The sequence below is a fragment of the Lonchura striata genome, chromosome Z (assembly GCF_050655825.1).
Source record: "Lonchura striata isolate lonStrDom1 chromosome Z, ASM5065582v1, whole genome shotgun sequence".
NCBI lineage: Eukaryota > Metazoa > Chordata > Aves > Passeriformes > Estrildidae > Lonchura > Lonchura striata.
In genome coordinates, this window is record NC_140740.1 from 17,343,035 (window position 1) to 17,363,705 (window position 20,671).

General features: G+C 38.0%; 1 protein-coding gene and 1 long non-coding RNA gene across 4 annotated transcripts in view; one reads left to right on the plus strand and one right to left on the minus strand.

Annotated features, from left to right (window-relative positions):
• LOC110476507 (uncharacterized) overlaps positions 1 to 5,519 on the minus strand; it is a 39,894-nt gene extending 34,375 nt beyond the window's left edge. Inside the window, exon 1 of one of the 2 annotated variants that reach the window (XR_002466427.4) lies at positions 5,225 to 5,518. This is a non-coding gene — a long non-coding RNA (uncharacterized LOC110476507). Of the gene's footprint in view, positions 1 to 5,224 lie in introns of both variants that reach the window. The other variant, XR_014951229.1, reaches the window with a different exon arrangement.
• A 97-nt stretch (positions 5,520 to 5,616) lies between these two features.
• RORB (RAR related orphan receptor B) overlaps positions 5,617 to 20,671 on the plus strand; it is a 131,382-nt gene continuing 116,327 nt past the window's right edge. For both annotated transcript variants that reach the window (XM_085566520.1, XM_021541521.3), the window contains exon 1: positions 5,617 to 6,106. Coding sequence is in view for 1 of the 2 variants with exons in the window: in XM_021541521.3 (XP_021397196.1) it covers positions 6,100 to 6,106 (7 nt within the window). In the remaining variant the exon portion in view is untranslated. The remainder of the gene's footprint in view (positions 6,107 to 20,671) is intronic.

The following is a 20,671-nucleotide window of genomic DNA, read 5'->3' on the forward strand; positions in this document are numbered from 1 at the left end:
GAAGGAAGGAAGGAAGGAAGGAAGGAAGGAAGGAAGGAAGGAAGGAAGGAAGGAAAAGAAAAGTTAGAAAGGGCACATTTGAAGAGGAGCCCTTAAGCATCCTCGACTTCAGCTGCTGCTATGAGCTACAGCTAAAGCTATGGTCTGTAGCAGTGGACCCAATGTGCACAGGAGGTAAGTCTAAAACAGTATACACCAGATATGAATTCTCCAAAAGCTGAAAGAAGGGCAACATATTGAAACGTAAATATTTCTCAATTGAGTCAAAATTAGAAATAAATACATATTTATCAGTTGATAATCATGGAATAGAGCCTTTTTAAAATTGCTTAGTCCAAATTAGCTTTTTACCACCAGGCTTGTTCTGCAGGTACTACTAACTTAGTGTAACATAATAATAAACAACTGAATGATCAAGAGAATGTTATGAATTACTCAGTCAATATGCTTCATCGTTCCTATAAAGTCCAAAATGTTAAGTCCTCTAAATTTTTCTGTTTAATTTTCTTGTTATCCATTATCCAAGATTCCAATTTCAGTGATACTCTGTTTTGAAATGAATACACAATATTTGTTTGCCTTTATTTTACCTCTTTTAGAAGAGAATTACTAACATGCATATGCTTTTACATGTTACTCATAGCAAAGGATCAAGTTAAAAAAACAGTGCAAATAGCTCTGATATACTAAATAGTATGATTTTCTAAACAGATATTAACTCAGAAATAATAGTTATCAATTTTGCATACAATGAAAAATAATTTAGAATAAAGCTTTCGAACTTCTTTGACTTTATAATGTAAAACTGTTCATAAGTAAGAATAGGAATTCCGAGATTCCACCAGAAAATCAATTACTTCCCTAATTAATAAAATAACTTTATTCTGGATTTATAATTTTCCAGTAAAAAAGTATTAAAATTTTTTAAAAATCAGACTGTTTCCATTAGGCCAAAAGAATAGTTAGCTGGATGGTCAATATCCATTTAAAGAGAAAAGTTTTTGCTTGTAATATATGCTCACATTTAAACTTTAAACTACTTCATTAGAGCAATATACATTTGAAGATACTCTGAGTCTCATTCCCAGGCTACAGTATCTAGTGCCTTAGAGGCTGCCTGGAGGATCTGAAGCACTGATCTGAAGGCGGGTCTTCTGCCTCATGCTTCTTTCCTACAGCACTTTCTTTTGTTCACATATTCCTTCCAACTCTTATCTTTCTTATCTCCTTCATTAAAGCCTCTTCTTGGTCTTGGATTGCCTCAAAACAAGTGAGGAACCCTTGGACCTTCCAAGGATGGAGAACATGGATGCAAATCCTGAAAGGTCACTGCCTCTTGGCAGGATTTTTCTGCAGGAAGACAGTCTTTCACTGCTGCCTCCTCTCTCATCAGTGTTTGAATATGCTGTAGTTCCTCCAGAGCAAACTTCAGGTCACTTGGGCATAGGTACTACTGTTGAATTTAGCTCCTTTCTTGGCTAGGTTTTAGAATCCAAAATATAATTTCGAAGTTTTTGTGTTCTACATTTAATACAACAATTATATCCTTATCAGACACTATTTTCACATGCTGAACATTTTGTCAGGGGGTGAGATGGTGATGGGATCTAGTATCTCAGCTAGTATCCATTTCTGTTCCAAGATATGTTTAATTGGGACACTTTATAACATGATCCAGTGATTGACACTCCATGTAAAGCAGGGGAAGTCACAATACAATTTCTGCCATTAATGCAGGGAAGAATATAGAGAATGAACTAAATGTCATGAAGCATTTACAGGAGTTGAGCTTCTTTATTTGTGGCTAGGGATTGCTTTCCATTTCACAAGACAGAGGAAAAAGTCAAGCATGGTTTTTCATTTAATTTTTTCAAGTTTCTAGTTGTCCTATCATGCATAATACATTAAATTCTTAGCTTTTAAAATTAAATTGGAATAATTAAAGATTTTTCAATTGCTAAATGTTATTCTTTATTGTGTCAGGATTTTCTAGGGCTGCTTTTGAAATAGTTTTACTAGTTTGGAAGTAAATGCAAAGTTTTGAATTTAATAATATTCCGTGGAAACGGTTTGAAATTGCATAATGCTTATAAGTCTTTATAGGAAACAAAGGCAGTATAGTTAATGTGCATGTTTTCAGATTGCAGGCAGCATAATGAGATAGGAAGAATTTCAGAAAGTTAATCTAAAGTGAGGAATGCATGAGAGAAGCTCATATTCCTGAGCCCATCATTAACTTTGTGCAAAAGTCATAAAATGAAAAACTGGAAAATCTTTATTACTTACATGACGTTAGGAATATTTGGCAATGAAGATGTAGACAAAAGAAATGAAGAAAATTGTGACCAATGCTAGTCCTATTGAATCTAAGAAATAAATTTTGACTATATGGTGCATCTGACTTTCTTTCATGCCAACAGAAATTAGCCATTGATACCCAGGGGAATGAAATGGGACCTGCCTGATACAGTTTGCTTTGACTATTCATTCAGTACTTTTTAATAAAGCAACTAAATTAGGTATAACTTGCTACAGCTATAATGAACATATAAAAAATTATTAAAATGATAAAAGTCGGTAGCCTTAAATACTGTCTTAGAAGATTGTGACCCAAAGAGCCTTGGAAAGGTGCTAATACAAGTGAATATTCTGAAAAGCAATTCCTCACTGTTATTTTGCAGTGAAAATATAATAGCAATAATATAGCTCTTTAGCCATAAAACATTAGTTTATATTTTGAAGCAAAACAAATTATTTGTTATATTTAAACTATATTTGTCTGACATTTTCTAAACTTCTCTGAATCACTCACCTGAAATGAGAAAAACCTGAAAAGGCTCTCTTTGAAACCTAGGATAACTAACATCTTTGAAGAATAGTGGGATAAATTGTACTACTCCGTTTATTTAACTATTGAAAATATGTGTTCAGTATTTAAATATTCTCTAAATTTCTGTATGACTTCAGATCATGTGGCTTTCTTGTGTGTCATTTACCTGCTTCAATATATAACAGTTTCAAGTAGCTTTGTGTTTTTAAATACAGTGTTTGTAATTTCTCTGGCTCTCAGTGAAATTCACACTTCTTCACATATGTTATTAACATGTCTAATTCTTTCACCACCCTTACTAGTACTTAGTAGACAATATTTAATAATAAATATTTTTTAAAATGAAATTTAACATCTTCTTTAGCCAGTGAAGAAGTTATATCAGACATCATTGTACGTATACTATATTGGAACAAGAAAGATGAATAAACTAAAAGTCTACCAAGGCTTCTGAAAATGGATAAATAAAAATTGCCACTCAGTATGATAATGAGAAATGTAAATGAATTCCAGGGGCCAAATTATGTGGGTTTTGTAGGAAAAAGAAAAGAAAGAAAGAAAAAGAGAAAGAAAAAGAGAAAGAAAAAGAAAAAAAGAAAAAGAAAAAGAAAAAGAAAAAGAAAAAGAAAAAGAAAAAGAAAAAGAAAAAGAAAAAGAAAAAAGAAAAAAAATCTTGTTCTCAAAATCAAGCTAAGAATGAATAATGAGATTTTTTTTCTCCATTGTCAAAAGCACCACACAAATCCCATCTAAAGATGACCCAGAACCACTGTAATAGTGTAAGGTATTTTGAATGCACAGCATAGCAAGTAGACAGCTTGTTATTTACCTAATAAATTTTGATTGGTGTTAAGATGCAGCTTGAAAACAATTAAATCTAAAAATCATATTGGCATAAGCAAGAACAAGATGTCTTGACAATATGAAAAGAGAGTGCATGCCTCATCTTAAAATTCATCTGTCTTTTTTTCCTGCTGTTGGTGAATCTCCAGTAGGGAAAAAAAGTTCTGGTTCCAATACAACAAGTAGATGGAATCTCTGCTATCTCTCCTAGTTGCTTTTGTAAGAGCCATAAGCACTATTCACCAAATTCCATATTAGATACCAGGTAAATTATACCTATTATGAGACGAGATTTCCTAACATGGTTTGCAAAGTGATGCTTAAGAGTTGTTTTAGTGCAGTTACCTCAGAAACTTTTGAACATGAAGAACAGATTGAAGAGATGGTTTGTGGGAAAATCCATCGAAGAGAATCCTGGAGGCAAGCCTAACTACCACCAACCACATCTGCTAAAATCCCACTTAAAAAGAAAACATGCCACTGTAAATTCCATGTCTTGTGAAGTGAAATGATGGAGAACACATAACTGTTACTGAAAGGTGTGCTGATATAAGTAGACTAAAAGCCAAGTAATTGGTAAAAGTTTCTGGATGACAGCCCACGTAAGTATTAACAACTTTGCATGCAGTACATAAACTGCACAAATACAATGGTCAAGAATACAAATACCATCTAGTATTTTACGAATTAAGATTTTTTTTTTTTAACTGACCCTGTCTTCACTACAGTGAGTGCAGTTAAAATTCACCATGGTCAAGTAAATCTAGACATTTGCATTACTGGCAGAGTTGGTTCTTTCATGTCTTTGTCAGTTGCAATTCAAACAGGTGTTTGAAAGAGGCTAACCACAAGAACTTGCTTCCTCTAAACCCCGTAACCTTGTTCACCAAGAACAAAGCTTTGCCAGTTTGCACTAACATTTCACTTTGTATCTTTCCTACAATAAATCGTAAGATAGCAAAAGTCATCAAACGTATGATTTCTTGCAAAACAGACGTAATCGAACTTAGTCTGATAATTCATGTAGTAACAAATAAATCCATTTTGGCATGTCCATTTTTAATTAAACAGTATGAAATATGTATCCCATTTTGATTTATGAGGTCGACATAGTAACTTTGTATGGATACATACATTTTAGTTAAATCAGAAGGGTTTTTTTCATTTTAGAAGATAGGAAGTGTAAATCTTGATAATAGGGAATTGTTTTAAGATGTCTTACTGAGCTCCGGTTTTGTTCCATGAGCTATCATACAGGGGGAAAAAAAAAATCAGTAATTGAAAAGATCTCGTAGTCTCTGTGTTTGTTTGGGTGCTTTTTGTTGCCTGTTTTTGTTTCTTTTGTTTGGGGAGTTATTGTTTGGGTTTTTTGTTTTTTTCGGGGACAAACATCAGTTTGTCTATCTGTTAATCAGAGGGAGAGTTCTGAGTCGTGAAAATCTTGCCGGCCGCAGTACACACCAGTTTCTGCAGAACCTTGTCCTAGTCTTGCACCAGAAAACAAATTGCCTTCGACGTCCAGATTCACTCTTTAATGAGAAAATGACTCACCACCAAACTTTCCCGCTCCCGTCGGAAAATGAAGTTTCCCGATGACGGTCACACCGCGGTGACTGAGCGCTTTCGCCTTTCTCCCCGGAGACACCGCCTCCTCACAAGCAACGCCACCCGGGGTGACTCTCCGCGCCCGCTGCCTTTCTCTGCGAGCTCCGGAGCTCTGCACGCCGGTCCCATCCTCGCAGCCGGGCCGGACCCACCGGCGCTGCCAGGGCGAGCAGGAGCGGCGGCGCGGACCGCACGGAGCCCGCGCGGCCGGGCCGGGCCGGGCCGGGCCGGGGCGGCGCACGGGGCCGCCCGCAGCGGCGGAGCCGGGCGGGCCGCGGCGATTGGCGGCGGCGCTGACAGCGGGCGGGGCGGCGGCGGCGGCGGCACCGCCCAGCCCCCGCTATAAGCCTCTTTGCCGCTTTCTCACTGGGTCTCATTTTCGCTCCGTGCGTTGCTGTGTCTGCGCAGTGGAAATCCGCAACAGGGAGCTGCTCAGGGGCGCCGTTGTCATGTGAAAGCGCACATGCTCTGCCATCCACGCGGCACCCCCCTCTCTTCTGCCTCCGCGTGTTTTTCCTGTTTTTTCTAACGTAACTCCTTTCCTCCTCCTCCCCTGCTCAGCCCCTCGCCGCCGCCCGGCCGCCCAGGCGCCCCCCGCGGAGGCTCCGCCCGGGCAGTCTCGGGGCGGCCGCCCCGGAGCAGCGCGCCCGGCGCGGGGAAGCCCGTGGAGCCGCGCCCCGCGGAGCCGCCCCGGAGGTATGGTTTTCCCGGCGGAGCAGAGCTGCGGCGGCTGCCGCCTTCGCGGGTGTTGAGACGGGACTTGTGCGGTGCGGTTCCTGGGCTCCTAGCTTCATGACTGCGCGGAGCGGGGAACCAACACCATGCGAGGTAAGCGGGCCGGTGGGGCGGCTCTCTTTTGAGAAAGGCGCTGGGGAAGTGGTTTCGTACTAGGGAGAGGGTCCGGGGGAGAAAGTTGATGGGTGGTGCCCGCCCGCCGGCGTGGCTACTGACGGCATGATTCCCGCACCCGCGGGGCCGTGATCCCGACCGAGGAGCCTTCCGGGGCAGCCGGTGGCGGACGCCCCGCGTACCTGTCCCGGGGAGCCCCCGCCGCCCTGGCCCGTGCCGGGGGCGGAAGGGAGGGAGGCTCGGGTGGTGGGCAGTGTCGGTGCCGTGAGATCTGCACCTGCAGCTGCCCGCGGGGCGCGGCACATCGTCCCATACAGCGGAACCCGCTGGCGCTTGGTCCCGGGTCGCTGCCAGCACGGAGAGGGGCTGCCCTTTTCTCCCCAAAAGTTATCTGGACTTTGTTCCCTAACCGGCACGTCGCCTGGAGGCCCCTGTTCCCCACGGGCTGCTAACTGGCCGGCAAGGGTTGCGCTGCCCGGGAACCCCGTGCCCGCAGGTCTCTTGGGGTCCCCGAGCCGGTGCTGCCTGCACAGCCCGATGGTGGGGGGCGGGAGGGGCTCCTCCGGGGCTTGCAGCCGCACTCGGTAGGGTCCCGCCGGAGAACGGAGTGTCGCCGCTGGCGGGACACCTCGGGCATGGAGAGCTGCTGGTGCGGTGCGGCTGGAGAGGCTGCGTGCTGGCGCGCCGGGCGGCCGCGTGGGTGCGTAGGGCAGCGCAGGACATGGGAATGCGTTGCTTCCGTGTCTCCCAGGACCAGACTCCCCCGGGCCCCATCCCCGGACAAGGCGAGCACCTACACCGGAGCAAGAACAACCCCTGCCAGCCTCGTGCGTCCGCGGGGTTTACACAGCTCCTCCGCTCCCCACCTTCCACTTTGTCTTTTGTCACCCAGTTTGGCAAAGGGGTTGCTTGCCTCACCCATGGCTTGGTATAAGGGACAAAAAGTAGTCTCTACCAGGGTGTTGGAACGGAGGAGAAGGGCTTATGGGGATTGGGACACGCTCGGCGTTGACGGCGGCGCTGCATGCGGATTTATTGATCTTCTGTTTAAGGACGGGACACACAGACTATAAAGAACTTCTAGCTAGAATTTCAGCTTGTTTGATGTCATCTCCTGTAACAGCATGTGTTAACAGCAATAACAAATCACACGTGTGTTATTGGCTTTAAAGGAATTGTAGCTATGACATTTGCACAGATAGAGTTAAAAAGACCTTCTTTTCCCCCAGCATTCTTTGTTAGGTTGTTGGTTGTGGGGCATCTGGCAATAACTTGCTAAAAGATGTTTGTTTTTCTTAAGAGCAACAGGAAACAAGTGAAAACACTCAATTCTGTAAAGTGTCCCCTGTTGCAGCTTTGTGGCTTGGGTTGGAGGTTTTCTATTTGTTTGAGTATGGGTTTTTGTGGATTTTGGTAATATTTGTGGGTTTTGTTTGGGTTTTTTCGTTCTTTGTTTTTCTGCACACCAGAGCGCCTCCAGTTTGATTAAAGCCAGTCATTGTCTCAGGGGTTGTTTTTCAAAATGTGCCCATCCAGTGACCCCTGGTCAGGAGTCCCAACTCCCCTTTCTGTGGGCAGTTCATCCTCACAAGCTGTGGCCTGCACAAAGGTGAGGAGTAATGTCCTCCATCTCCTCAGATGCTTTCCTTCTAAACAAGGCCCACAGTGGTCTAGCTGTGCTGGGCAGGGAGAGGGAAGCAGATCTTGCTGCACATCTAGTTACATCTCCTGCCAGATCTGCCCCAGCTCCGTAGCCATCTCTACCACCCCTTTAGCTGTGCTTTCAGCCACTGTGAAGAGGTGCAGCCCTGCCCCTAGAATGTACACTAGTATTTGCACTGAATTTATGCTTACTCAATAGGGAGTTTACAGGTGGGAGGAAAAAGGGCTGGGATGGATGGAGGAGAAAAACAGGCAACTTTTTTTCTTCTTTGAAACTCATGTGCAAGAAGTCAGTAAAGTGAAGTTTTACAACAGGGGTGTGTGCAGGCAAGAGCAGTGCTTCACAACACCTCAATTAAAAAGGAGCATTACATGTTAATAGAGCATCTGTCTTTGTGGCTTTCCAAATAATGGAAATAAATGAGTGTTACAGTTCACAGATTATGAGCTCCCATGAATTGGTGCTTTTAGAGAGCTGTGAGCCTTCTTGTAAGAGTGTAGTTGTTTTCAGCTGTATTTGCACTTGCTTTGAAGGAGGAAGCGCTCAGTCTTGAGCATGTGAGCTGTTCCCCCAAACTTTCCCAGCTTACTGGGATCCTTCCAAGCTGCAGTTGGTACAGTTAGCACAACATACCTGGGATGTGTAGTGGCTGCTGTGGTTCATTTCTGCTCCACACTGGAGATGGAGGCCAAAAAGTTCCTGAAAATACCCAGCCTGTGTTACTGCCTGCTGAATTCCAAAGCCCTGGCCAGTCACATACTGTCAGTTGTCCCATTCCGTGGAAGCCAAGCTAACATTTTCAGCTGTTGTTACAGTCATTGGTCATGTTCTATCCAAAACAATCATTTTCTTCACTTCAAACCTTGATTTCAACCCCATTAAGTATATGTTGCCACACTGAATCACAGCAGAACAATATACAGGACACTGAGGTCCTGATATTTCCTTCTGAATGGAAAATGGAATTTTTTTTGAGGTGATGACTTTTATACCAGTATTTTATGGAGGCAAACATAGGTGTAAAAGAAATTTACAGTGAGTGTTCATCACAGTCTTCCTTCCATCTGTCCCAGTCCTAGCAACATCCTGTGAGGGAGTTAAGAACATAGTATGTGTACCTCAGTATACTTTTTAGAAAAAGAGAACAAAAAAAGAACTAAAATGGTTGTGCTATTTAACTTAAAAAGAAGACTTACATTTTTTCTTCTAGTTTATTTATTACTAAAATGATTTGTAAAGTTTAAAGCTATTAAAAGTTAGTCAATTCTGTTTTTAATGCAGCTGTTATGCAAATGTGGAAAGTTGTGGCAAAAAAAGTGTCAAAATATCTACTTTTACACAGAGAACATGCTACGCATACACATACAAAAGTCAATTTTGCAATTGTAACGATTTGAGTTGTGAAAGTGACATTAGTACCCAAGTACTCCACTTATTACAGAAGTAATAGTTATACTTTTAGTTTAAAATGTTATTAAAAGCATTTTTGTTACATTTTTAAAAAAGGAGCACCACAGCCCCCTGAAGTCAAGTTATTTAAGTGAGTTTTCTGGGTAATTTTTTATTGTTGCTGTCAGGATAAGCAATAAGGCATGTTGCATGATGTTATGTAGCTATCCCATTTTCTTAGCATGACTGAAATATTTGTAGGAAATTAGAGAAGTGTTCAGACAAATTCTATATGCAGTATTTCTAAGTGAGCTTATTAAGTAACACATACAAAGACACTGGCTCGCTTAGAAGGTCTTGAGTAGATGAGTGCAGGGAATCTTTATAGACTCATCACCTTCAAAGGAAAATTATGTTGCAATTTATTCCAGGAAAAGTAAATATGTCTCTATTTGTAATGTGTAACATTAATATTCCAAAATACATTGATGGCACTGAGTATTTAAAGAAAGGACTTAGGATCTTACCCCACCATTGTAAAACCAATTTGTCCTTAGAGTGTAGTGCATCTAGCAACTCCTTAATTGAATGATGTTATTTGACTTCATTGGGATGCCTTGATATGTGATAAAGCACAAGTTTCTGATGTTAGGTGTTCCCAGGTAAAATTTAATAAATGTCAGTAAATCATAAGTCAGTAATAAACTGTGTCACATAAAAAAAAAAATACAGGTGTATATAGTCAATAAACAGTGACACCCCTCTAGAATGAACAAAAGTAAAAGGGAAAGCACGAGTGCCCATTTGTACCTCAGAAATACTTTTACTTTGCGTTGGATCATACTTACATTCCATACGGTATCTTCCATTTTTCTTTACTTGTAATGTGCTACAGTATTGGGGATCAAAGGAGAGCACATAATGAAAGTTCATCAGTTGATAACAATATGATTTAATAGCATATAGACGTTATATAAGAGTCTTTTTAATAATATAATTATTTTTTAAGTTATCATTTGTTTTTCTTAGATGGAAGTGTGGTGACAGTTAATTTAAAAAATACAAAAATACCATGTGCACTGTCTGGGAATAATTTCTCTTTTGTGGTATGGAAAATATCCGACTTCCACTGTTGGTCTTTTACAAATCCAGTGGCAAGCAGTAAGTTGGTATGATTTTTCTAATTTGACAGTGCAGTATAGAGGTCATTTAAATGGTATTTTATGGTTAAAAACTATTTTTGGCCTTTGAGGAGTAAATCTGTCAGGAAAAAAATTGTCTGAGTAGATAAGAATTCTGGAAGTCGTAATTCCTGTTTAGAATGTACTTGTGATAATTTGTGGAAAGTCTTTAGGGTGCTATGGAAGATATGGTTATATATCATAGTGACGTTTGTCTCCTCAAAAACATGTGGGTAAGGTATACCTTCAACAGTACTGAGTTTTATTAAACAATTCCAGGGCCCAGGGTCTGTGGTAGTGTGCACACTGGTTACCTGAAACAGAAAAACTGTTCAAAGGGTTGAAATATTGAACTTATCATCTGGTGAATAGAAATGAGCTTTATTAGTACAGCAGTATAATGACTAGTGTTGTGTAGTCCATATACTGCCCTTTCATCCATTACCCTGTCAATTTTGCTTTTAATGAGGGAAATCACAGGTCTTATGTTTATGGTAAATTTTGCTACATATATTAGTTGCTCCACTTTCAAAACTGAAATAATTGAAAAAGATAAAGTCTGAGCATTGCTACACAATCATGAGATAACAGTAGTGTGTTAGTGGTCATACATTGTTTTACAGTTCTAAGTTGCTGTCTTAGATCACTTGCTGTTGAGCTTAGTAATAAACCTGTTATATCAACTTAAATCAAAGTGTAAATTTTAAAAAACTGATGCATTTGAATTTAAAATCAGTTTCTTTAAACAGTAATTTTAACAGCTTTGTACATTTAGCACAGTTGGGGCTTTCCATAATGACTTTCATAGACTAGCTGGAGATGTCAAAATGTTGTTCTTTGTGCTCTGTGTTTAAAAAAGTTCAGTGTTGTTTTTTCTTCCAATTCTGTATGCAGTCTGGCAAAGTCTGCAGTGCAGCTTGGAGAATAAAACATCACAGTGTCACTGGGGGTGGCAGACAGAAGGTGCCTTTTGGATTGTGCCATTTCCCTGTTTGTTTCTAATATTGGTTTCATGAGCATATTAAAAACTCTAATTTATGCACAGGATTGAGAATACAGTACAGCTGTGATGGCTTGGTCCTTATTTGATTGAACAATGCTTACTCACTTGAGTGGTCCTATTAATGAGATATTTGGCCCTCTGCATTTTTTCAGTCTTGGAACTATTTTTTGTGAAGCAGAAATGTTCGTGCTTGACTTTGCCAGACACATTCTGCTGGAAGTTTATGCAAACAGCATAACAGCTGTTTCTGCCTCTGCTACAAGTATATACGCTAATTTAGCTTGACATAAATGTTGTTACTTTGCTCTTAATTGTGAATTATTTTGATGAATTGCCAATTAAAATGCATGTATACAATTTTTATGGGGGATCTACTCTTTTACTGATGCACAAAAATGCAATAATTTTTTTAATGTAACTTTACATTTTAATTTTATCTGGATCATGGCCATTTTAAACCACATACTTATTAAAGAGTAAGCATCAAGTAATTGTGTTTGCTTGACAGACGAACTCATTTATGAAGAGTTGTCGTGGGCCTTGTATATGTGTGTAGCTCAGTTAGGGTTTATAAGACTATTCACAGAAATAAGGCAAGCTGTGCTTGTTATGTGTCCCTTGGAAACTTGATGATTTAAGATTGTAAATTATTATAAAGGCCACAGGGAATCAATATCATAAAAAGCATACCAAATTACAAAAAATCTTCTTGCTCTGAAATTTCAGTAAAATCGCCTTCCAGTTGTCACTGTCTGCTGTTCTTCAGTGTTTGAATACAGCTTTTTGCTATATAAATATTTGCTGGAAAGAAGTGTTTGTGGACATGCCACATGTTTTATCTGCTGAGGCTGACACATAAAAAGTATTCAAAAATATTGTTCTTCTGCCAATTTACCAATAAACTACTTTGTTTAATTGTTATGCTTAGGCTCATTGCTGTGTTGTTGCTAGTAAATAGTGGCCAAGCAAAGATTGGAAAGATCTTTAAGTAAAGATTAGGAAAATACTTATATTTTTATTGTATTTATGCATGAATCTGCACCATAGGGTAATAAATATTTTAGTATGGTTAAAAAGCAATATAATTTAAAGGGCAGTTTTGATTATTGTTACAAAATCAGTCTGTAAAGTCGTCTGTCTACTTATAGATGTTCCTTAGGTTATTTCTCATTTAACTGATTTATTTTCATTACACATGGTCACTTAAGTTTCCTGAACAAGCAAGCTACTTCCATAACAAAATTACTCTTTTTAGGAGTCGTATTTCTTGTTCATTAATACATGATATTGGTAAGTGAGGTCATCCTTCAGAGTAGTAATTCTAAAGAAGACATGCATTCACATTACATTTAATTTCCCCCCCCTCTGAAACAATCCTTTAGAGGAAAAACATCTTTACAAGCAATCCATTTGTTACAGGTTTCAGTTGTTGGTGTTTTTTCATTTTTGCTTCTTCCCTTTGTTTTGTGGGGGGTTTTCTGGGGTTTTTTTTTGTTTGTTTGGTTGGTTTTTTTGTTGTTGGTTTTTTTGGTTTTTTTTAATGAAGACATTCATGGGACAAAAACAGTCAGATCAAAAGAAGGCAAAAAAATTAAATTGAAGTTCAGTCTACTGTCAAAATAATGAGCTGTCAAGTAGATAGCATATTACATTTTGTTGGTTTTGGGTGAAATTATGGTTCTCCTAAAATAAACCTCAAATGTAAAATGTAAAGACACAGCTTGTTTATAAATAAGCAAGTCTTAAATTATTATTCCCACTACAACAGGAGGTAAAGAGTGATAGGCTTTATGTACTTGCATAGTTTTCAGAGGTTAGATTATTTAGTGTGCATTACACATTGAAAGTGTACACTTCTTTCAGAGAGATTTGGAAGCTAGTCTCAGTCCAAAGCTGGTGGCATGTATCTGTTAGCTAGAATACTGAGAACTGTTCAGCAAATATTTTTCCAGAAGATTTATTGGAAATAAGGATCTTTTGGAGAAGGACGGTTTAGGAATTTTACTATATATGAACTGTATAAAACAGAATTTAAGAAAATTAAGAACCATATTTTCATAAAAAGTGCTGTTTAGAGCCATTGATGTGTGTTGTCTTCTCTTTCCTTCTTGGAAAATACGTCTAGTTTAACTAGGTAAGGGCAAATTTCTGCCAGTTAGCTTTTTTATTTGAGAACCTGCCACAGAAGTGCATTTTGGAAATCCTAAGACTTCCCTGCTGACATGTTTTTCCTTGATCGTTTGTGCATGTCAGCAGTGCAGTACTGGTTTTGCTTTTCTAAACAAGACGGAAAATGAAAATAAATATTACATTTCAGGTCCTGGCTGAGTGGTGAAACTGGTGGTCTGTTGTCCTTCATATTTGTCAGTCTGGAAGAAGAATGAAGCATCAGCTGGCTATGAAAAGCATTGCTTACTTCAGTGTGCATTGTTTGGGGGATTTTGTACAATATTTGTACAATGAACTGTATTTGGTAATTAATTAGAATGAACTGAAAGTAACTGGAATAATCTGAAAGGAGGGACCATGCACAAGAATTGAGGCCAGATACTCAAATGCAGTGGCAGCACAAATATAAACAAATGCAGCACAGTCTAGTGGCACAGAGGCGTAATGGCATTAGAGAACACATGTATTAATAAGGCACAATGCCATACATTGATATCATCTTTGTGAAGAAAAGACACTTAACTTTTGGAAATAATTCCCCTGGTGGCCAAAGAGAAATTAATTTAGGTTGTTTAGGACATTATATTAAACCTGTTACTGTTTTCTTTCTGTGTATTATGTAAGCTGTTATTAGAAGTGTCTGTCAGCTAGCCAGATTTCTCCTTTTAATTAAACAAATCACTCTCTATGTAGGAATACTTATGAAAATGGAAGGGTGGTACAAGAAATACCAGCTTAACTGTTGTGTTTAATGTATGGATACCTATAATATATATTGTACTATAGGTAATATATACACATATATTACCAATAGTATAATATATATTATAGGTAATATATACACAGTACTGCACCAGATGTCTTTTTTAGACATACCCACTAAAATACTGAGACATTAGCAATTAAAATTAACAGTGTATTGAAAAAAACTAAAGATTAGCAACACTTTTGCAGAATTTTCTCATTCAGAAATCTATATATTTTATTTTGAATACTAGTTTCTGTGTAGCCATAGTCAATTTTTGAATGAATTACTCTCCCACATGAGTACTTGGAATAAGGAGGAAGATTAAAACAACAATGTCAGTGCAGGCAAAATATGGTTGATTAACATCCATTGAGAGTAATTTAAACTACAGATTATTCCATGGCCTGAAGAATGTCATCATGTTCCACTACAATTCATAAAACAATTCTACATGTTTATGAAAATAAAATCCTTATTCATACCTAGTTGAGAAAAAAGGCATTACCAGTGCTGTAGCAACAGTTAGAGTATTAAAAGCAAAACTTCAAAAGTATCTAGTAATCTCCATAATTTAGGCATAATTTAATTAATATATTATTAAAAGAACTGAAAGAAAGGTATTGCATGCAATATTCGCTGTAACATTTAGAGAAATAAAGATTTTTTTTTTGATAAATTGTTTATATATGATAATGTTTCAAGCAAATGTATACTACAGTAAATTGCATCAACTGAGTGAAATCTGTCTGCAGAGTTGTATGTCTTTGGAATAGAATTCCCTACGGACTTTGTTGGGATGTTTAAATAAAAATCATGGTACGGTATGTTCTCATTGGTTATTTACAGTCCACTGTTTTTTTAGAAAATGGGATAGCTAATTAGTTTTGAGTTTAGTGGATAAGAGGGGAGAGAACTTGTGCCATCCTAATTCAGGTGCCTATGCAAAAGTCACTTTCTTCATGTATCCTGGATTTGCATTTGCCAAAATTCCAATATTTATTTTTAAAGATATGATTGGCCAAGATGTGTTCTAAATCAGCATTCCTAAGAACTCTAGTGGAAGTGCCATGAAAACAGAACACTAAATAAGACCTTTTGCAGCAAGCTATTTTCAGGCTTCAGCAGAATTAGGGAGAAAAAGATTCTATCAGATGCATCACAAAACTGGCGGAGAGAAATGTATGCTTTCAAGAGGGAATTTAATCAGGGGAAAGAGAAAAGGGGGAGGTAAAAAAGTATGGTGAATTTGTATAGGCAACAAACTGAATAGAAAGGCTGTTTTGAAATAGAGTTATGTTCAAGAAGTAAATAGAAATATAAAGGAAAAGAACAATATAAAAGAGAAGAGTGAGGTGATGGAAGGGGGTTTTGATGTGAACAGTCCTGTACTACAAAGTGCTGGACTTCTCAATTTCCACTCATTGCAGGTGGAGTTAACTACAATGGGCCTGCTATTGGAAATGAGAAAGAGAGAAGTGTAAGTAACAGAAAAAGAGAAGAAAAATAAAGAAAAGAACAAAATACAATATGAATGTGTTCCTTGGTGTTGCATGTAAATTTTTTGTAATGGGACTTCAAACTGTTTGGTATTCAGCTAAATGCTAACATTAGACATCCATTTATTTCAATGTGTATATCCAGAGCTCCGCTACTCAGGAATGCTGCAAGTTGGGGCATCACATATACAGTTATGTAAGCTGTCTGTACAAGCTTGGCATTCACTGCATTTCAGCCAAGTTACTTATTTGTGAAATTGAAATGTCATTTGCAAAACATGTCAAAAAAGGATCTTTTTAAACTCTGGATCAAACCAGATTAGGTTTGGTTATATTTTTCCCCTATCTTTCTATTATTTTTTCTGATCACCTTTTTCTGATTTTTTTTCAGTCATGTTTGTTGAAAAGTTGTACACTCAGGAAGGTATTTGTGACTGAAATTCATTCACTTGTTAGAAAATGTATAATTGGTTCCCTAAATTACACATCATACATCTCTGTGTGTTACAGAGAGTATTTTGTTCCTTCTAACCTTTTGTTTATTTTGTTTTGCTTTGCTTGGGATATGCTGCTACAAAGAAATAAGCAGTTAGTTAAATCTTGGCCAGGTTATATCTCCATGAGGTACCTCTATGAGATTATGCTTGTAGTCTTGGAAATAGATGAGGTGCTTGAGAGTTGATTCTCTGCTTCCCTATTGCTTCTTGCTTGCCAGCACCTGCTCTTTCTCCTGTCTGGTAAACAAATATCCTGGTATCTTTCCATTTGTTTGTTGGGTTTGTTTGTTTGGTTTGTTTTTGTGGACTTTTTGGGGGTGGGGTGTTGGGGGTTTTTGGTAGGTTTGTTGTTGTTACTTGTTTGAGGGGAGGGATTGTTTGATTAGCATTTTTTGGGGGTTTTGGTGGTTTTTGATGTTTGGTTTGGCTGGTTTTTTGTTGTTATTTTTAAAAAGAAAACCATAGATTTGTTACCTAAATTTTAGCTTTTGGGGATGCTGAAAATATATGGCAATAAAGAAATAGTGTCCCTTCTGATTGCAGCATAAAATTTTTTTGTAAGACAGAAAAAACATCTTCAGATTTTCTTTCCATGCTCAGAAGAAAAAGAGAAATGGAAAATGCTCTTGCAATGCTCTCCATTTCTCCAAGACCAGGGTGATTTTTCAGTATATGCCCTTGACTAACTTTTCTGTCTATAGCAGCCCCACAGAGTTTATTACAGCAATTGCAGAAGTCTCCATGACCAAAAAGATCTCAGTTTTCAGAAAACTACATGGAAAGTGTAGGAGGTACATTTATATGAAGTCTCTTGATTTCCCACATCCCTCCTGGAATTTTCTGTAAGTCCTAAGCATAAAACAGGCAGAATGCCAAGCTGTCATCCGTTAACATCTATTTCATCCTCTCACAGGATCAGTTGAGCTAGAGGAGAGTATATGTCTCAGAGTATTTATGCTATTACTGAAATGTTTAGGAATGCATCTGATTTTGAGCCAGTCTTAACCTGTATTGTCTTTTGGGCACAAATGAGCAGCAGTATAAAACAATTCCAGGAAACAAATGCTATTAAATGTATATTGTGATTTTTCATAATGTCCAAAATAGCATTTTTTATACATTTCACTGTGGAACCAAGACAAAGGATGAACTCTTAGTTTACTGTCAGGAATAATATGAGTTGTTTAGGAGTAACATTTTACTTAAGGATTAAGGCTATTTTTGTATGTGCCTTGATATTTTAAGGAGCATTAAACAATATTTTGCATGCTGCTCAGGAAATTAACTGAAATGGCTTTGGATTTTAGATATGTGTATAGAAATGTTTCATATTTTTTGAGGGTAAAAGTGGTATTTTGATACATTTTATGTATTGGTCAGTCTCTTAAAAATTAAGGGATGTTATTTTCCTATTATGTGAATTCAGCAAAACATTTACAGTAGGAGATATATGCACAAAATAATGTAAGTATACAAACTTTAATATCTACATAATTTTTAGTTTATAATGACGATTTAAAAGTGAAAATAATATGCCATGTTCCAATCCTGTTTGTGTATCAGATTTTTTCTCTTAGAGCTAACTTCTTGTCACAGTCTGTGTTTATTGGTTTGTGGTTTTATTGCAATTAACGTTGTTAGATCTTTTGTGTTTCATTAATTTAAACTCCCATCTCCACTGCTCTCTGATTACTGGCTACTTCTCAGTACATTTCATATTCTTCTGGTCTTTGTGGTTGTTAATTTTGTGACCTGCTTCTGTAACAGGCATACTGGCAGACTCAATAGAACAAGAGGTGTTGAACTATTGAGGTGTAATGGGTGAACTTGGAATATGATCCTTCCACATAATTCATTAGAGTCACTAGAAAGGCAGATTGAAGACAAATCTCCATACCAGAGTACTCCATATCTACACACACTCATTAATGCTTTCTTTAGCGGCATTTAGCAGCTATTCATATACAAGAAAACCAAGAAAGTATACTGAGTTATGTTGTTTAATTTGCTTTGTTCTGCATGATGGTTTCTACCGATGTGACAGATGATAGTTCCCCTTCTGTTGCAGGTATGGTCAGCATCTTGTACATTATGCAGAAGCCTTTTGTACAACAAAATTTTGTGTCAGTTAAATTGGAACTTTCTTGGGCATTTTGCTCTTAAGTGCCTTCACACATACTATATTCTTTAACTGAAAAAGGTGCCAGATTGATACCTCTTTTGTACTCTGCAGAGGTTTAGGATCTGTTCCTGAAGGGATTCGTGCCATGCAGATATTTGCATGGGTGGGGTGGGTGGTGTGCAATGGCCTTGTCAGGCTGATGTTGTTTGGTGCAGACACAGTGGAGGTCAGGGAGCTGCACTGCCCATGACACTGGAGCTCTCTCTCTCCCATGCTGTTTCCCTGTGGTGCCGCAAGGGTGACCTTGAAGGACCCTTTTCCCAAGGCTGTTATAACCTTGGCCTAGCCACTGACAGTGACAACAGGGGTGCCAATTAATGCTATGTGATGGTGTTTGTTTTTCCTTTCTAATGAACAAAGTCCATTGAAGACTGGACTGACACCACCAGATTACTTTGTGCACACCATCAAATGCCATGGCATTTTTATTTTGCTCAGTCACTCCTGACCTGATGTTGAACCTTCATGTGTAATCTGTATACCATCTCTGTGTCTCCCATTTATCTTAAATGGCTGTAGTTGGTTGAAGGGGTTTGCTTCTGAAGTAAGATTTGTAATAAAGCATAGTATTATGTAACAAATACGTAAAATATCTCAATTTACTTCCTGTGGTTAGATGCTGCTCTGCTCTAACAAAATGCATAAATTTTAGGAAAACTCTGAAGAACTAACCAGGCATACAAAAATGGAACAGCAGGAATGACAGAAGCATTACAATTTTGCAAAAAGCAAAGAGAATCCTGTTACAAAAAGCTTTGCAAACTACTACAGAAACTTGAGAATCTCTGTTCTGTTATATACATCTCATAAGTGATCTTAGGATGTCTTTAGTTTACCAGGGCTTTTCTGTAAAAAGTACTTAAACATATTCAGATGTACCATAAACTTCTAGGGTTTTGGAGATAGAAAACTGAGCTGAAAATGCAGTTGTTCTTTAGTATTATGTGGAGCCCAGGATTAAATCAGTAACTCTGAAACAGTTTTCATTTTTCTGTTGGATGAAAAGTTACTTTAATTTTATTTTTATTGTTATTTATTCTTTTAAATATGCATGAACAAGCTTTTCTTAGTGTCCAACAGAAGTGGTACCCACTAGCCTATGTTTATTAAAATCTCTAATGCCAAATGTCAAGTGACATATATGAGGGTGTGTAGTAGACTTGTCAGCTCAATGCAACAGTCTTGACTTTTTGTTTTTGCAATATTTTTGATATTTTAAAAGTTTAAATTATTTATTTGTTTTCAAAACTGAGGAGGAAATAGATTATACAGTTCAGGTTTTGGTTAGGTTTTGCTTTGTTTTTCTTTTCCCACTCAGTGAAAGCTGTGATCCTTTACAGTGAGATGTATTACAAGCATGTCTGCAATTTAAGACCATGTGGTAGTGAAGCTGAAGTTGAGGAAATATTAAAACTTTGTTATTATTAACAGTAGCAGTCAGGAAAGCACAGGGAGAGCAGAACTGGATTGTTATTAAATCATAATAGGGCTGAGATACAACTGTGGACATATCCTCTTGAAATAGCTGTCTCAGTTCCAAAAAGACTAAGTATTAGAAAAGAGTTATTTTCAATACATATATAAAAAGAATCATGTAAGTGTTGAAATATCTTAGCAAAGTCTGCCAAAAACCATTTACTCCAGTTCATTACATTCATGTGGCTATATATCTGAGAAAGAGATAAGACTAGAAGCAGGAGGGGCAAGTGTATGACTTGGTGCAAATGAATTTGTGAAGTAGAGTAAAGACTTCCATGCAAAAATAAGGGAATATTGGGGAAGACATTTTAGCCTCTCAGTACATCTCCCTCCTGAGTACATTTACTTCCATCACAATGGGCTAGAAGAGACCTTTGTTTAGTAGCACAGTGCCCCTGAGACCTTATTTAGCTTTTATAGCAAATTCAAAAAGAGTGATCAAGAGACAGCAGAACAAAGATGCAAGTTTGCACCACAAATATTGGTATTTTAGTTGCTTCTGTAAATCCTTTAAAAGAAAAGCTCCTAATTTGGATTTTCTGCTAAAGGAGGGCTGAAATTTAGAGATTATATGGTTTCATTTTTAGATACTGTTTCATTATCCAGTTGTGATAATGAGGAGATAGTATAAATGTGTGCTTTAGGGGAGCAATGCCTTTATTATTCTTAAATGACAAGTAGAATAACATTAAAGACAAGTGTATTAAATAATTTTGCTTCTGAAAATACAATTTTTT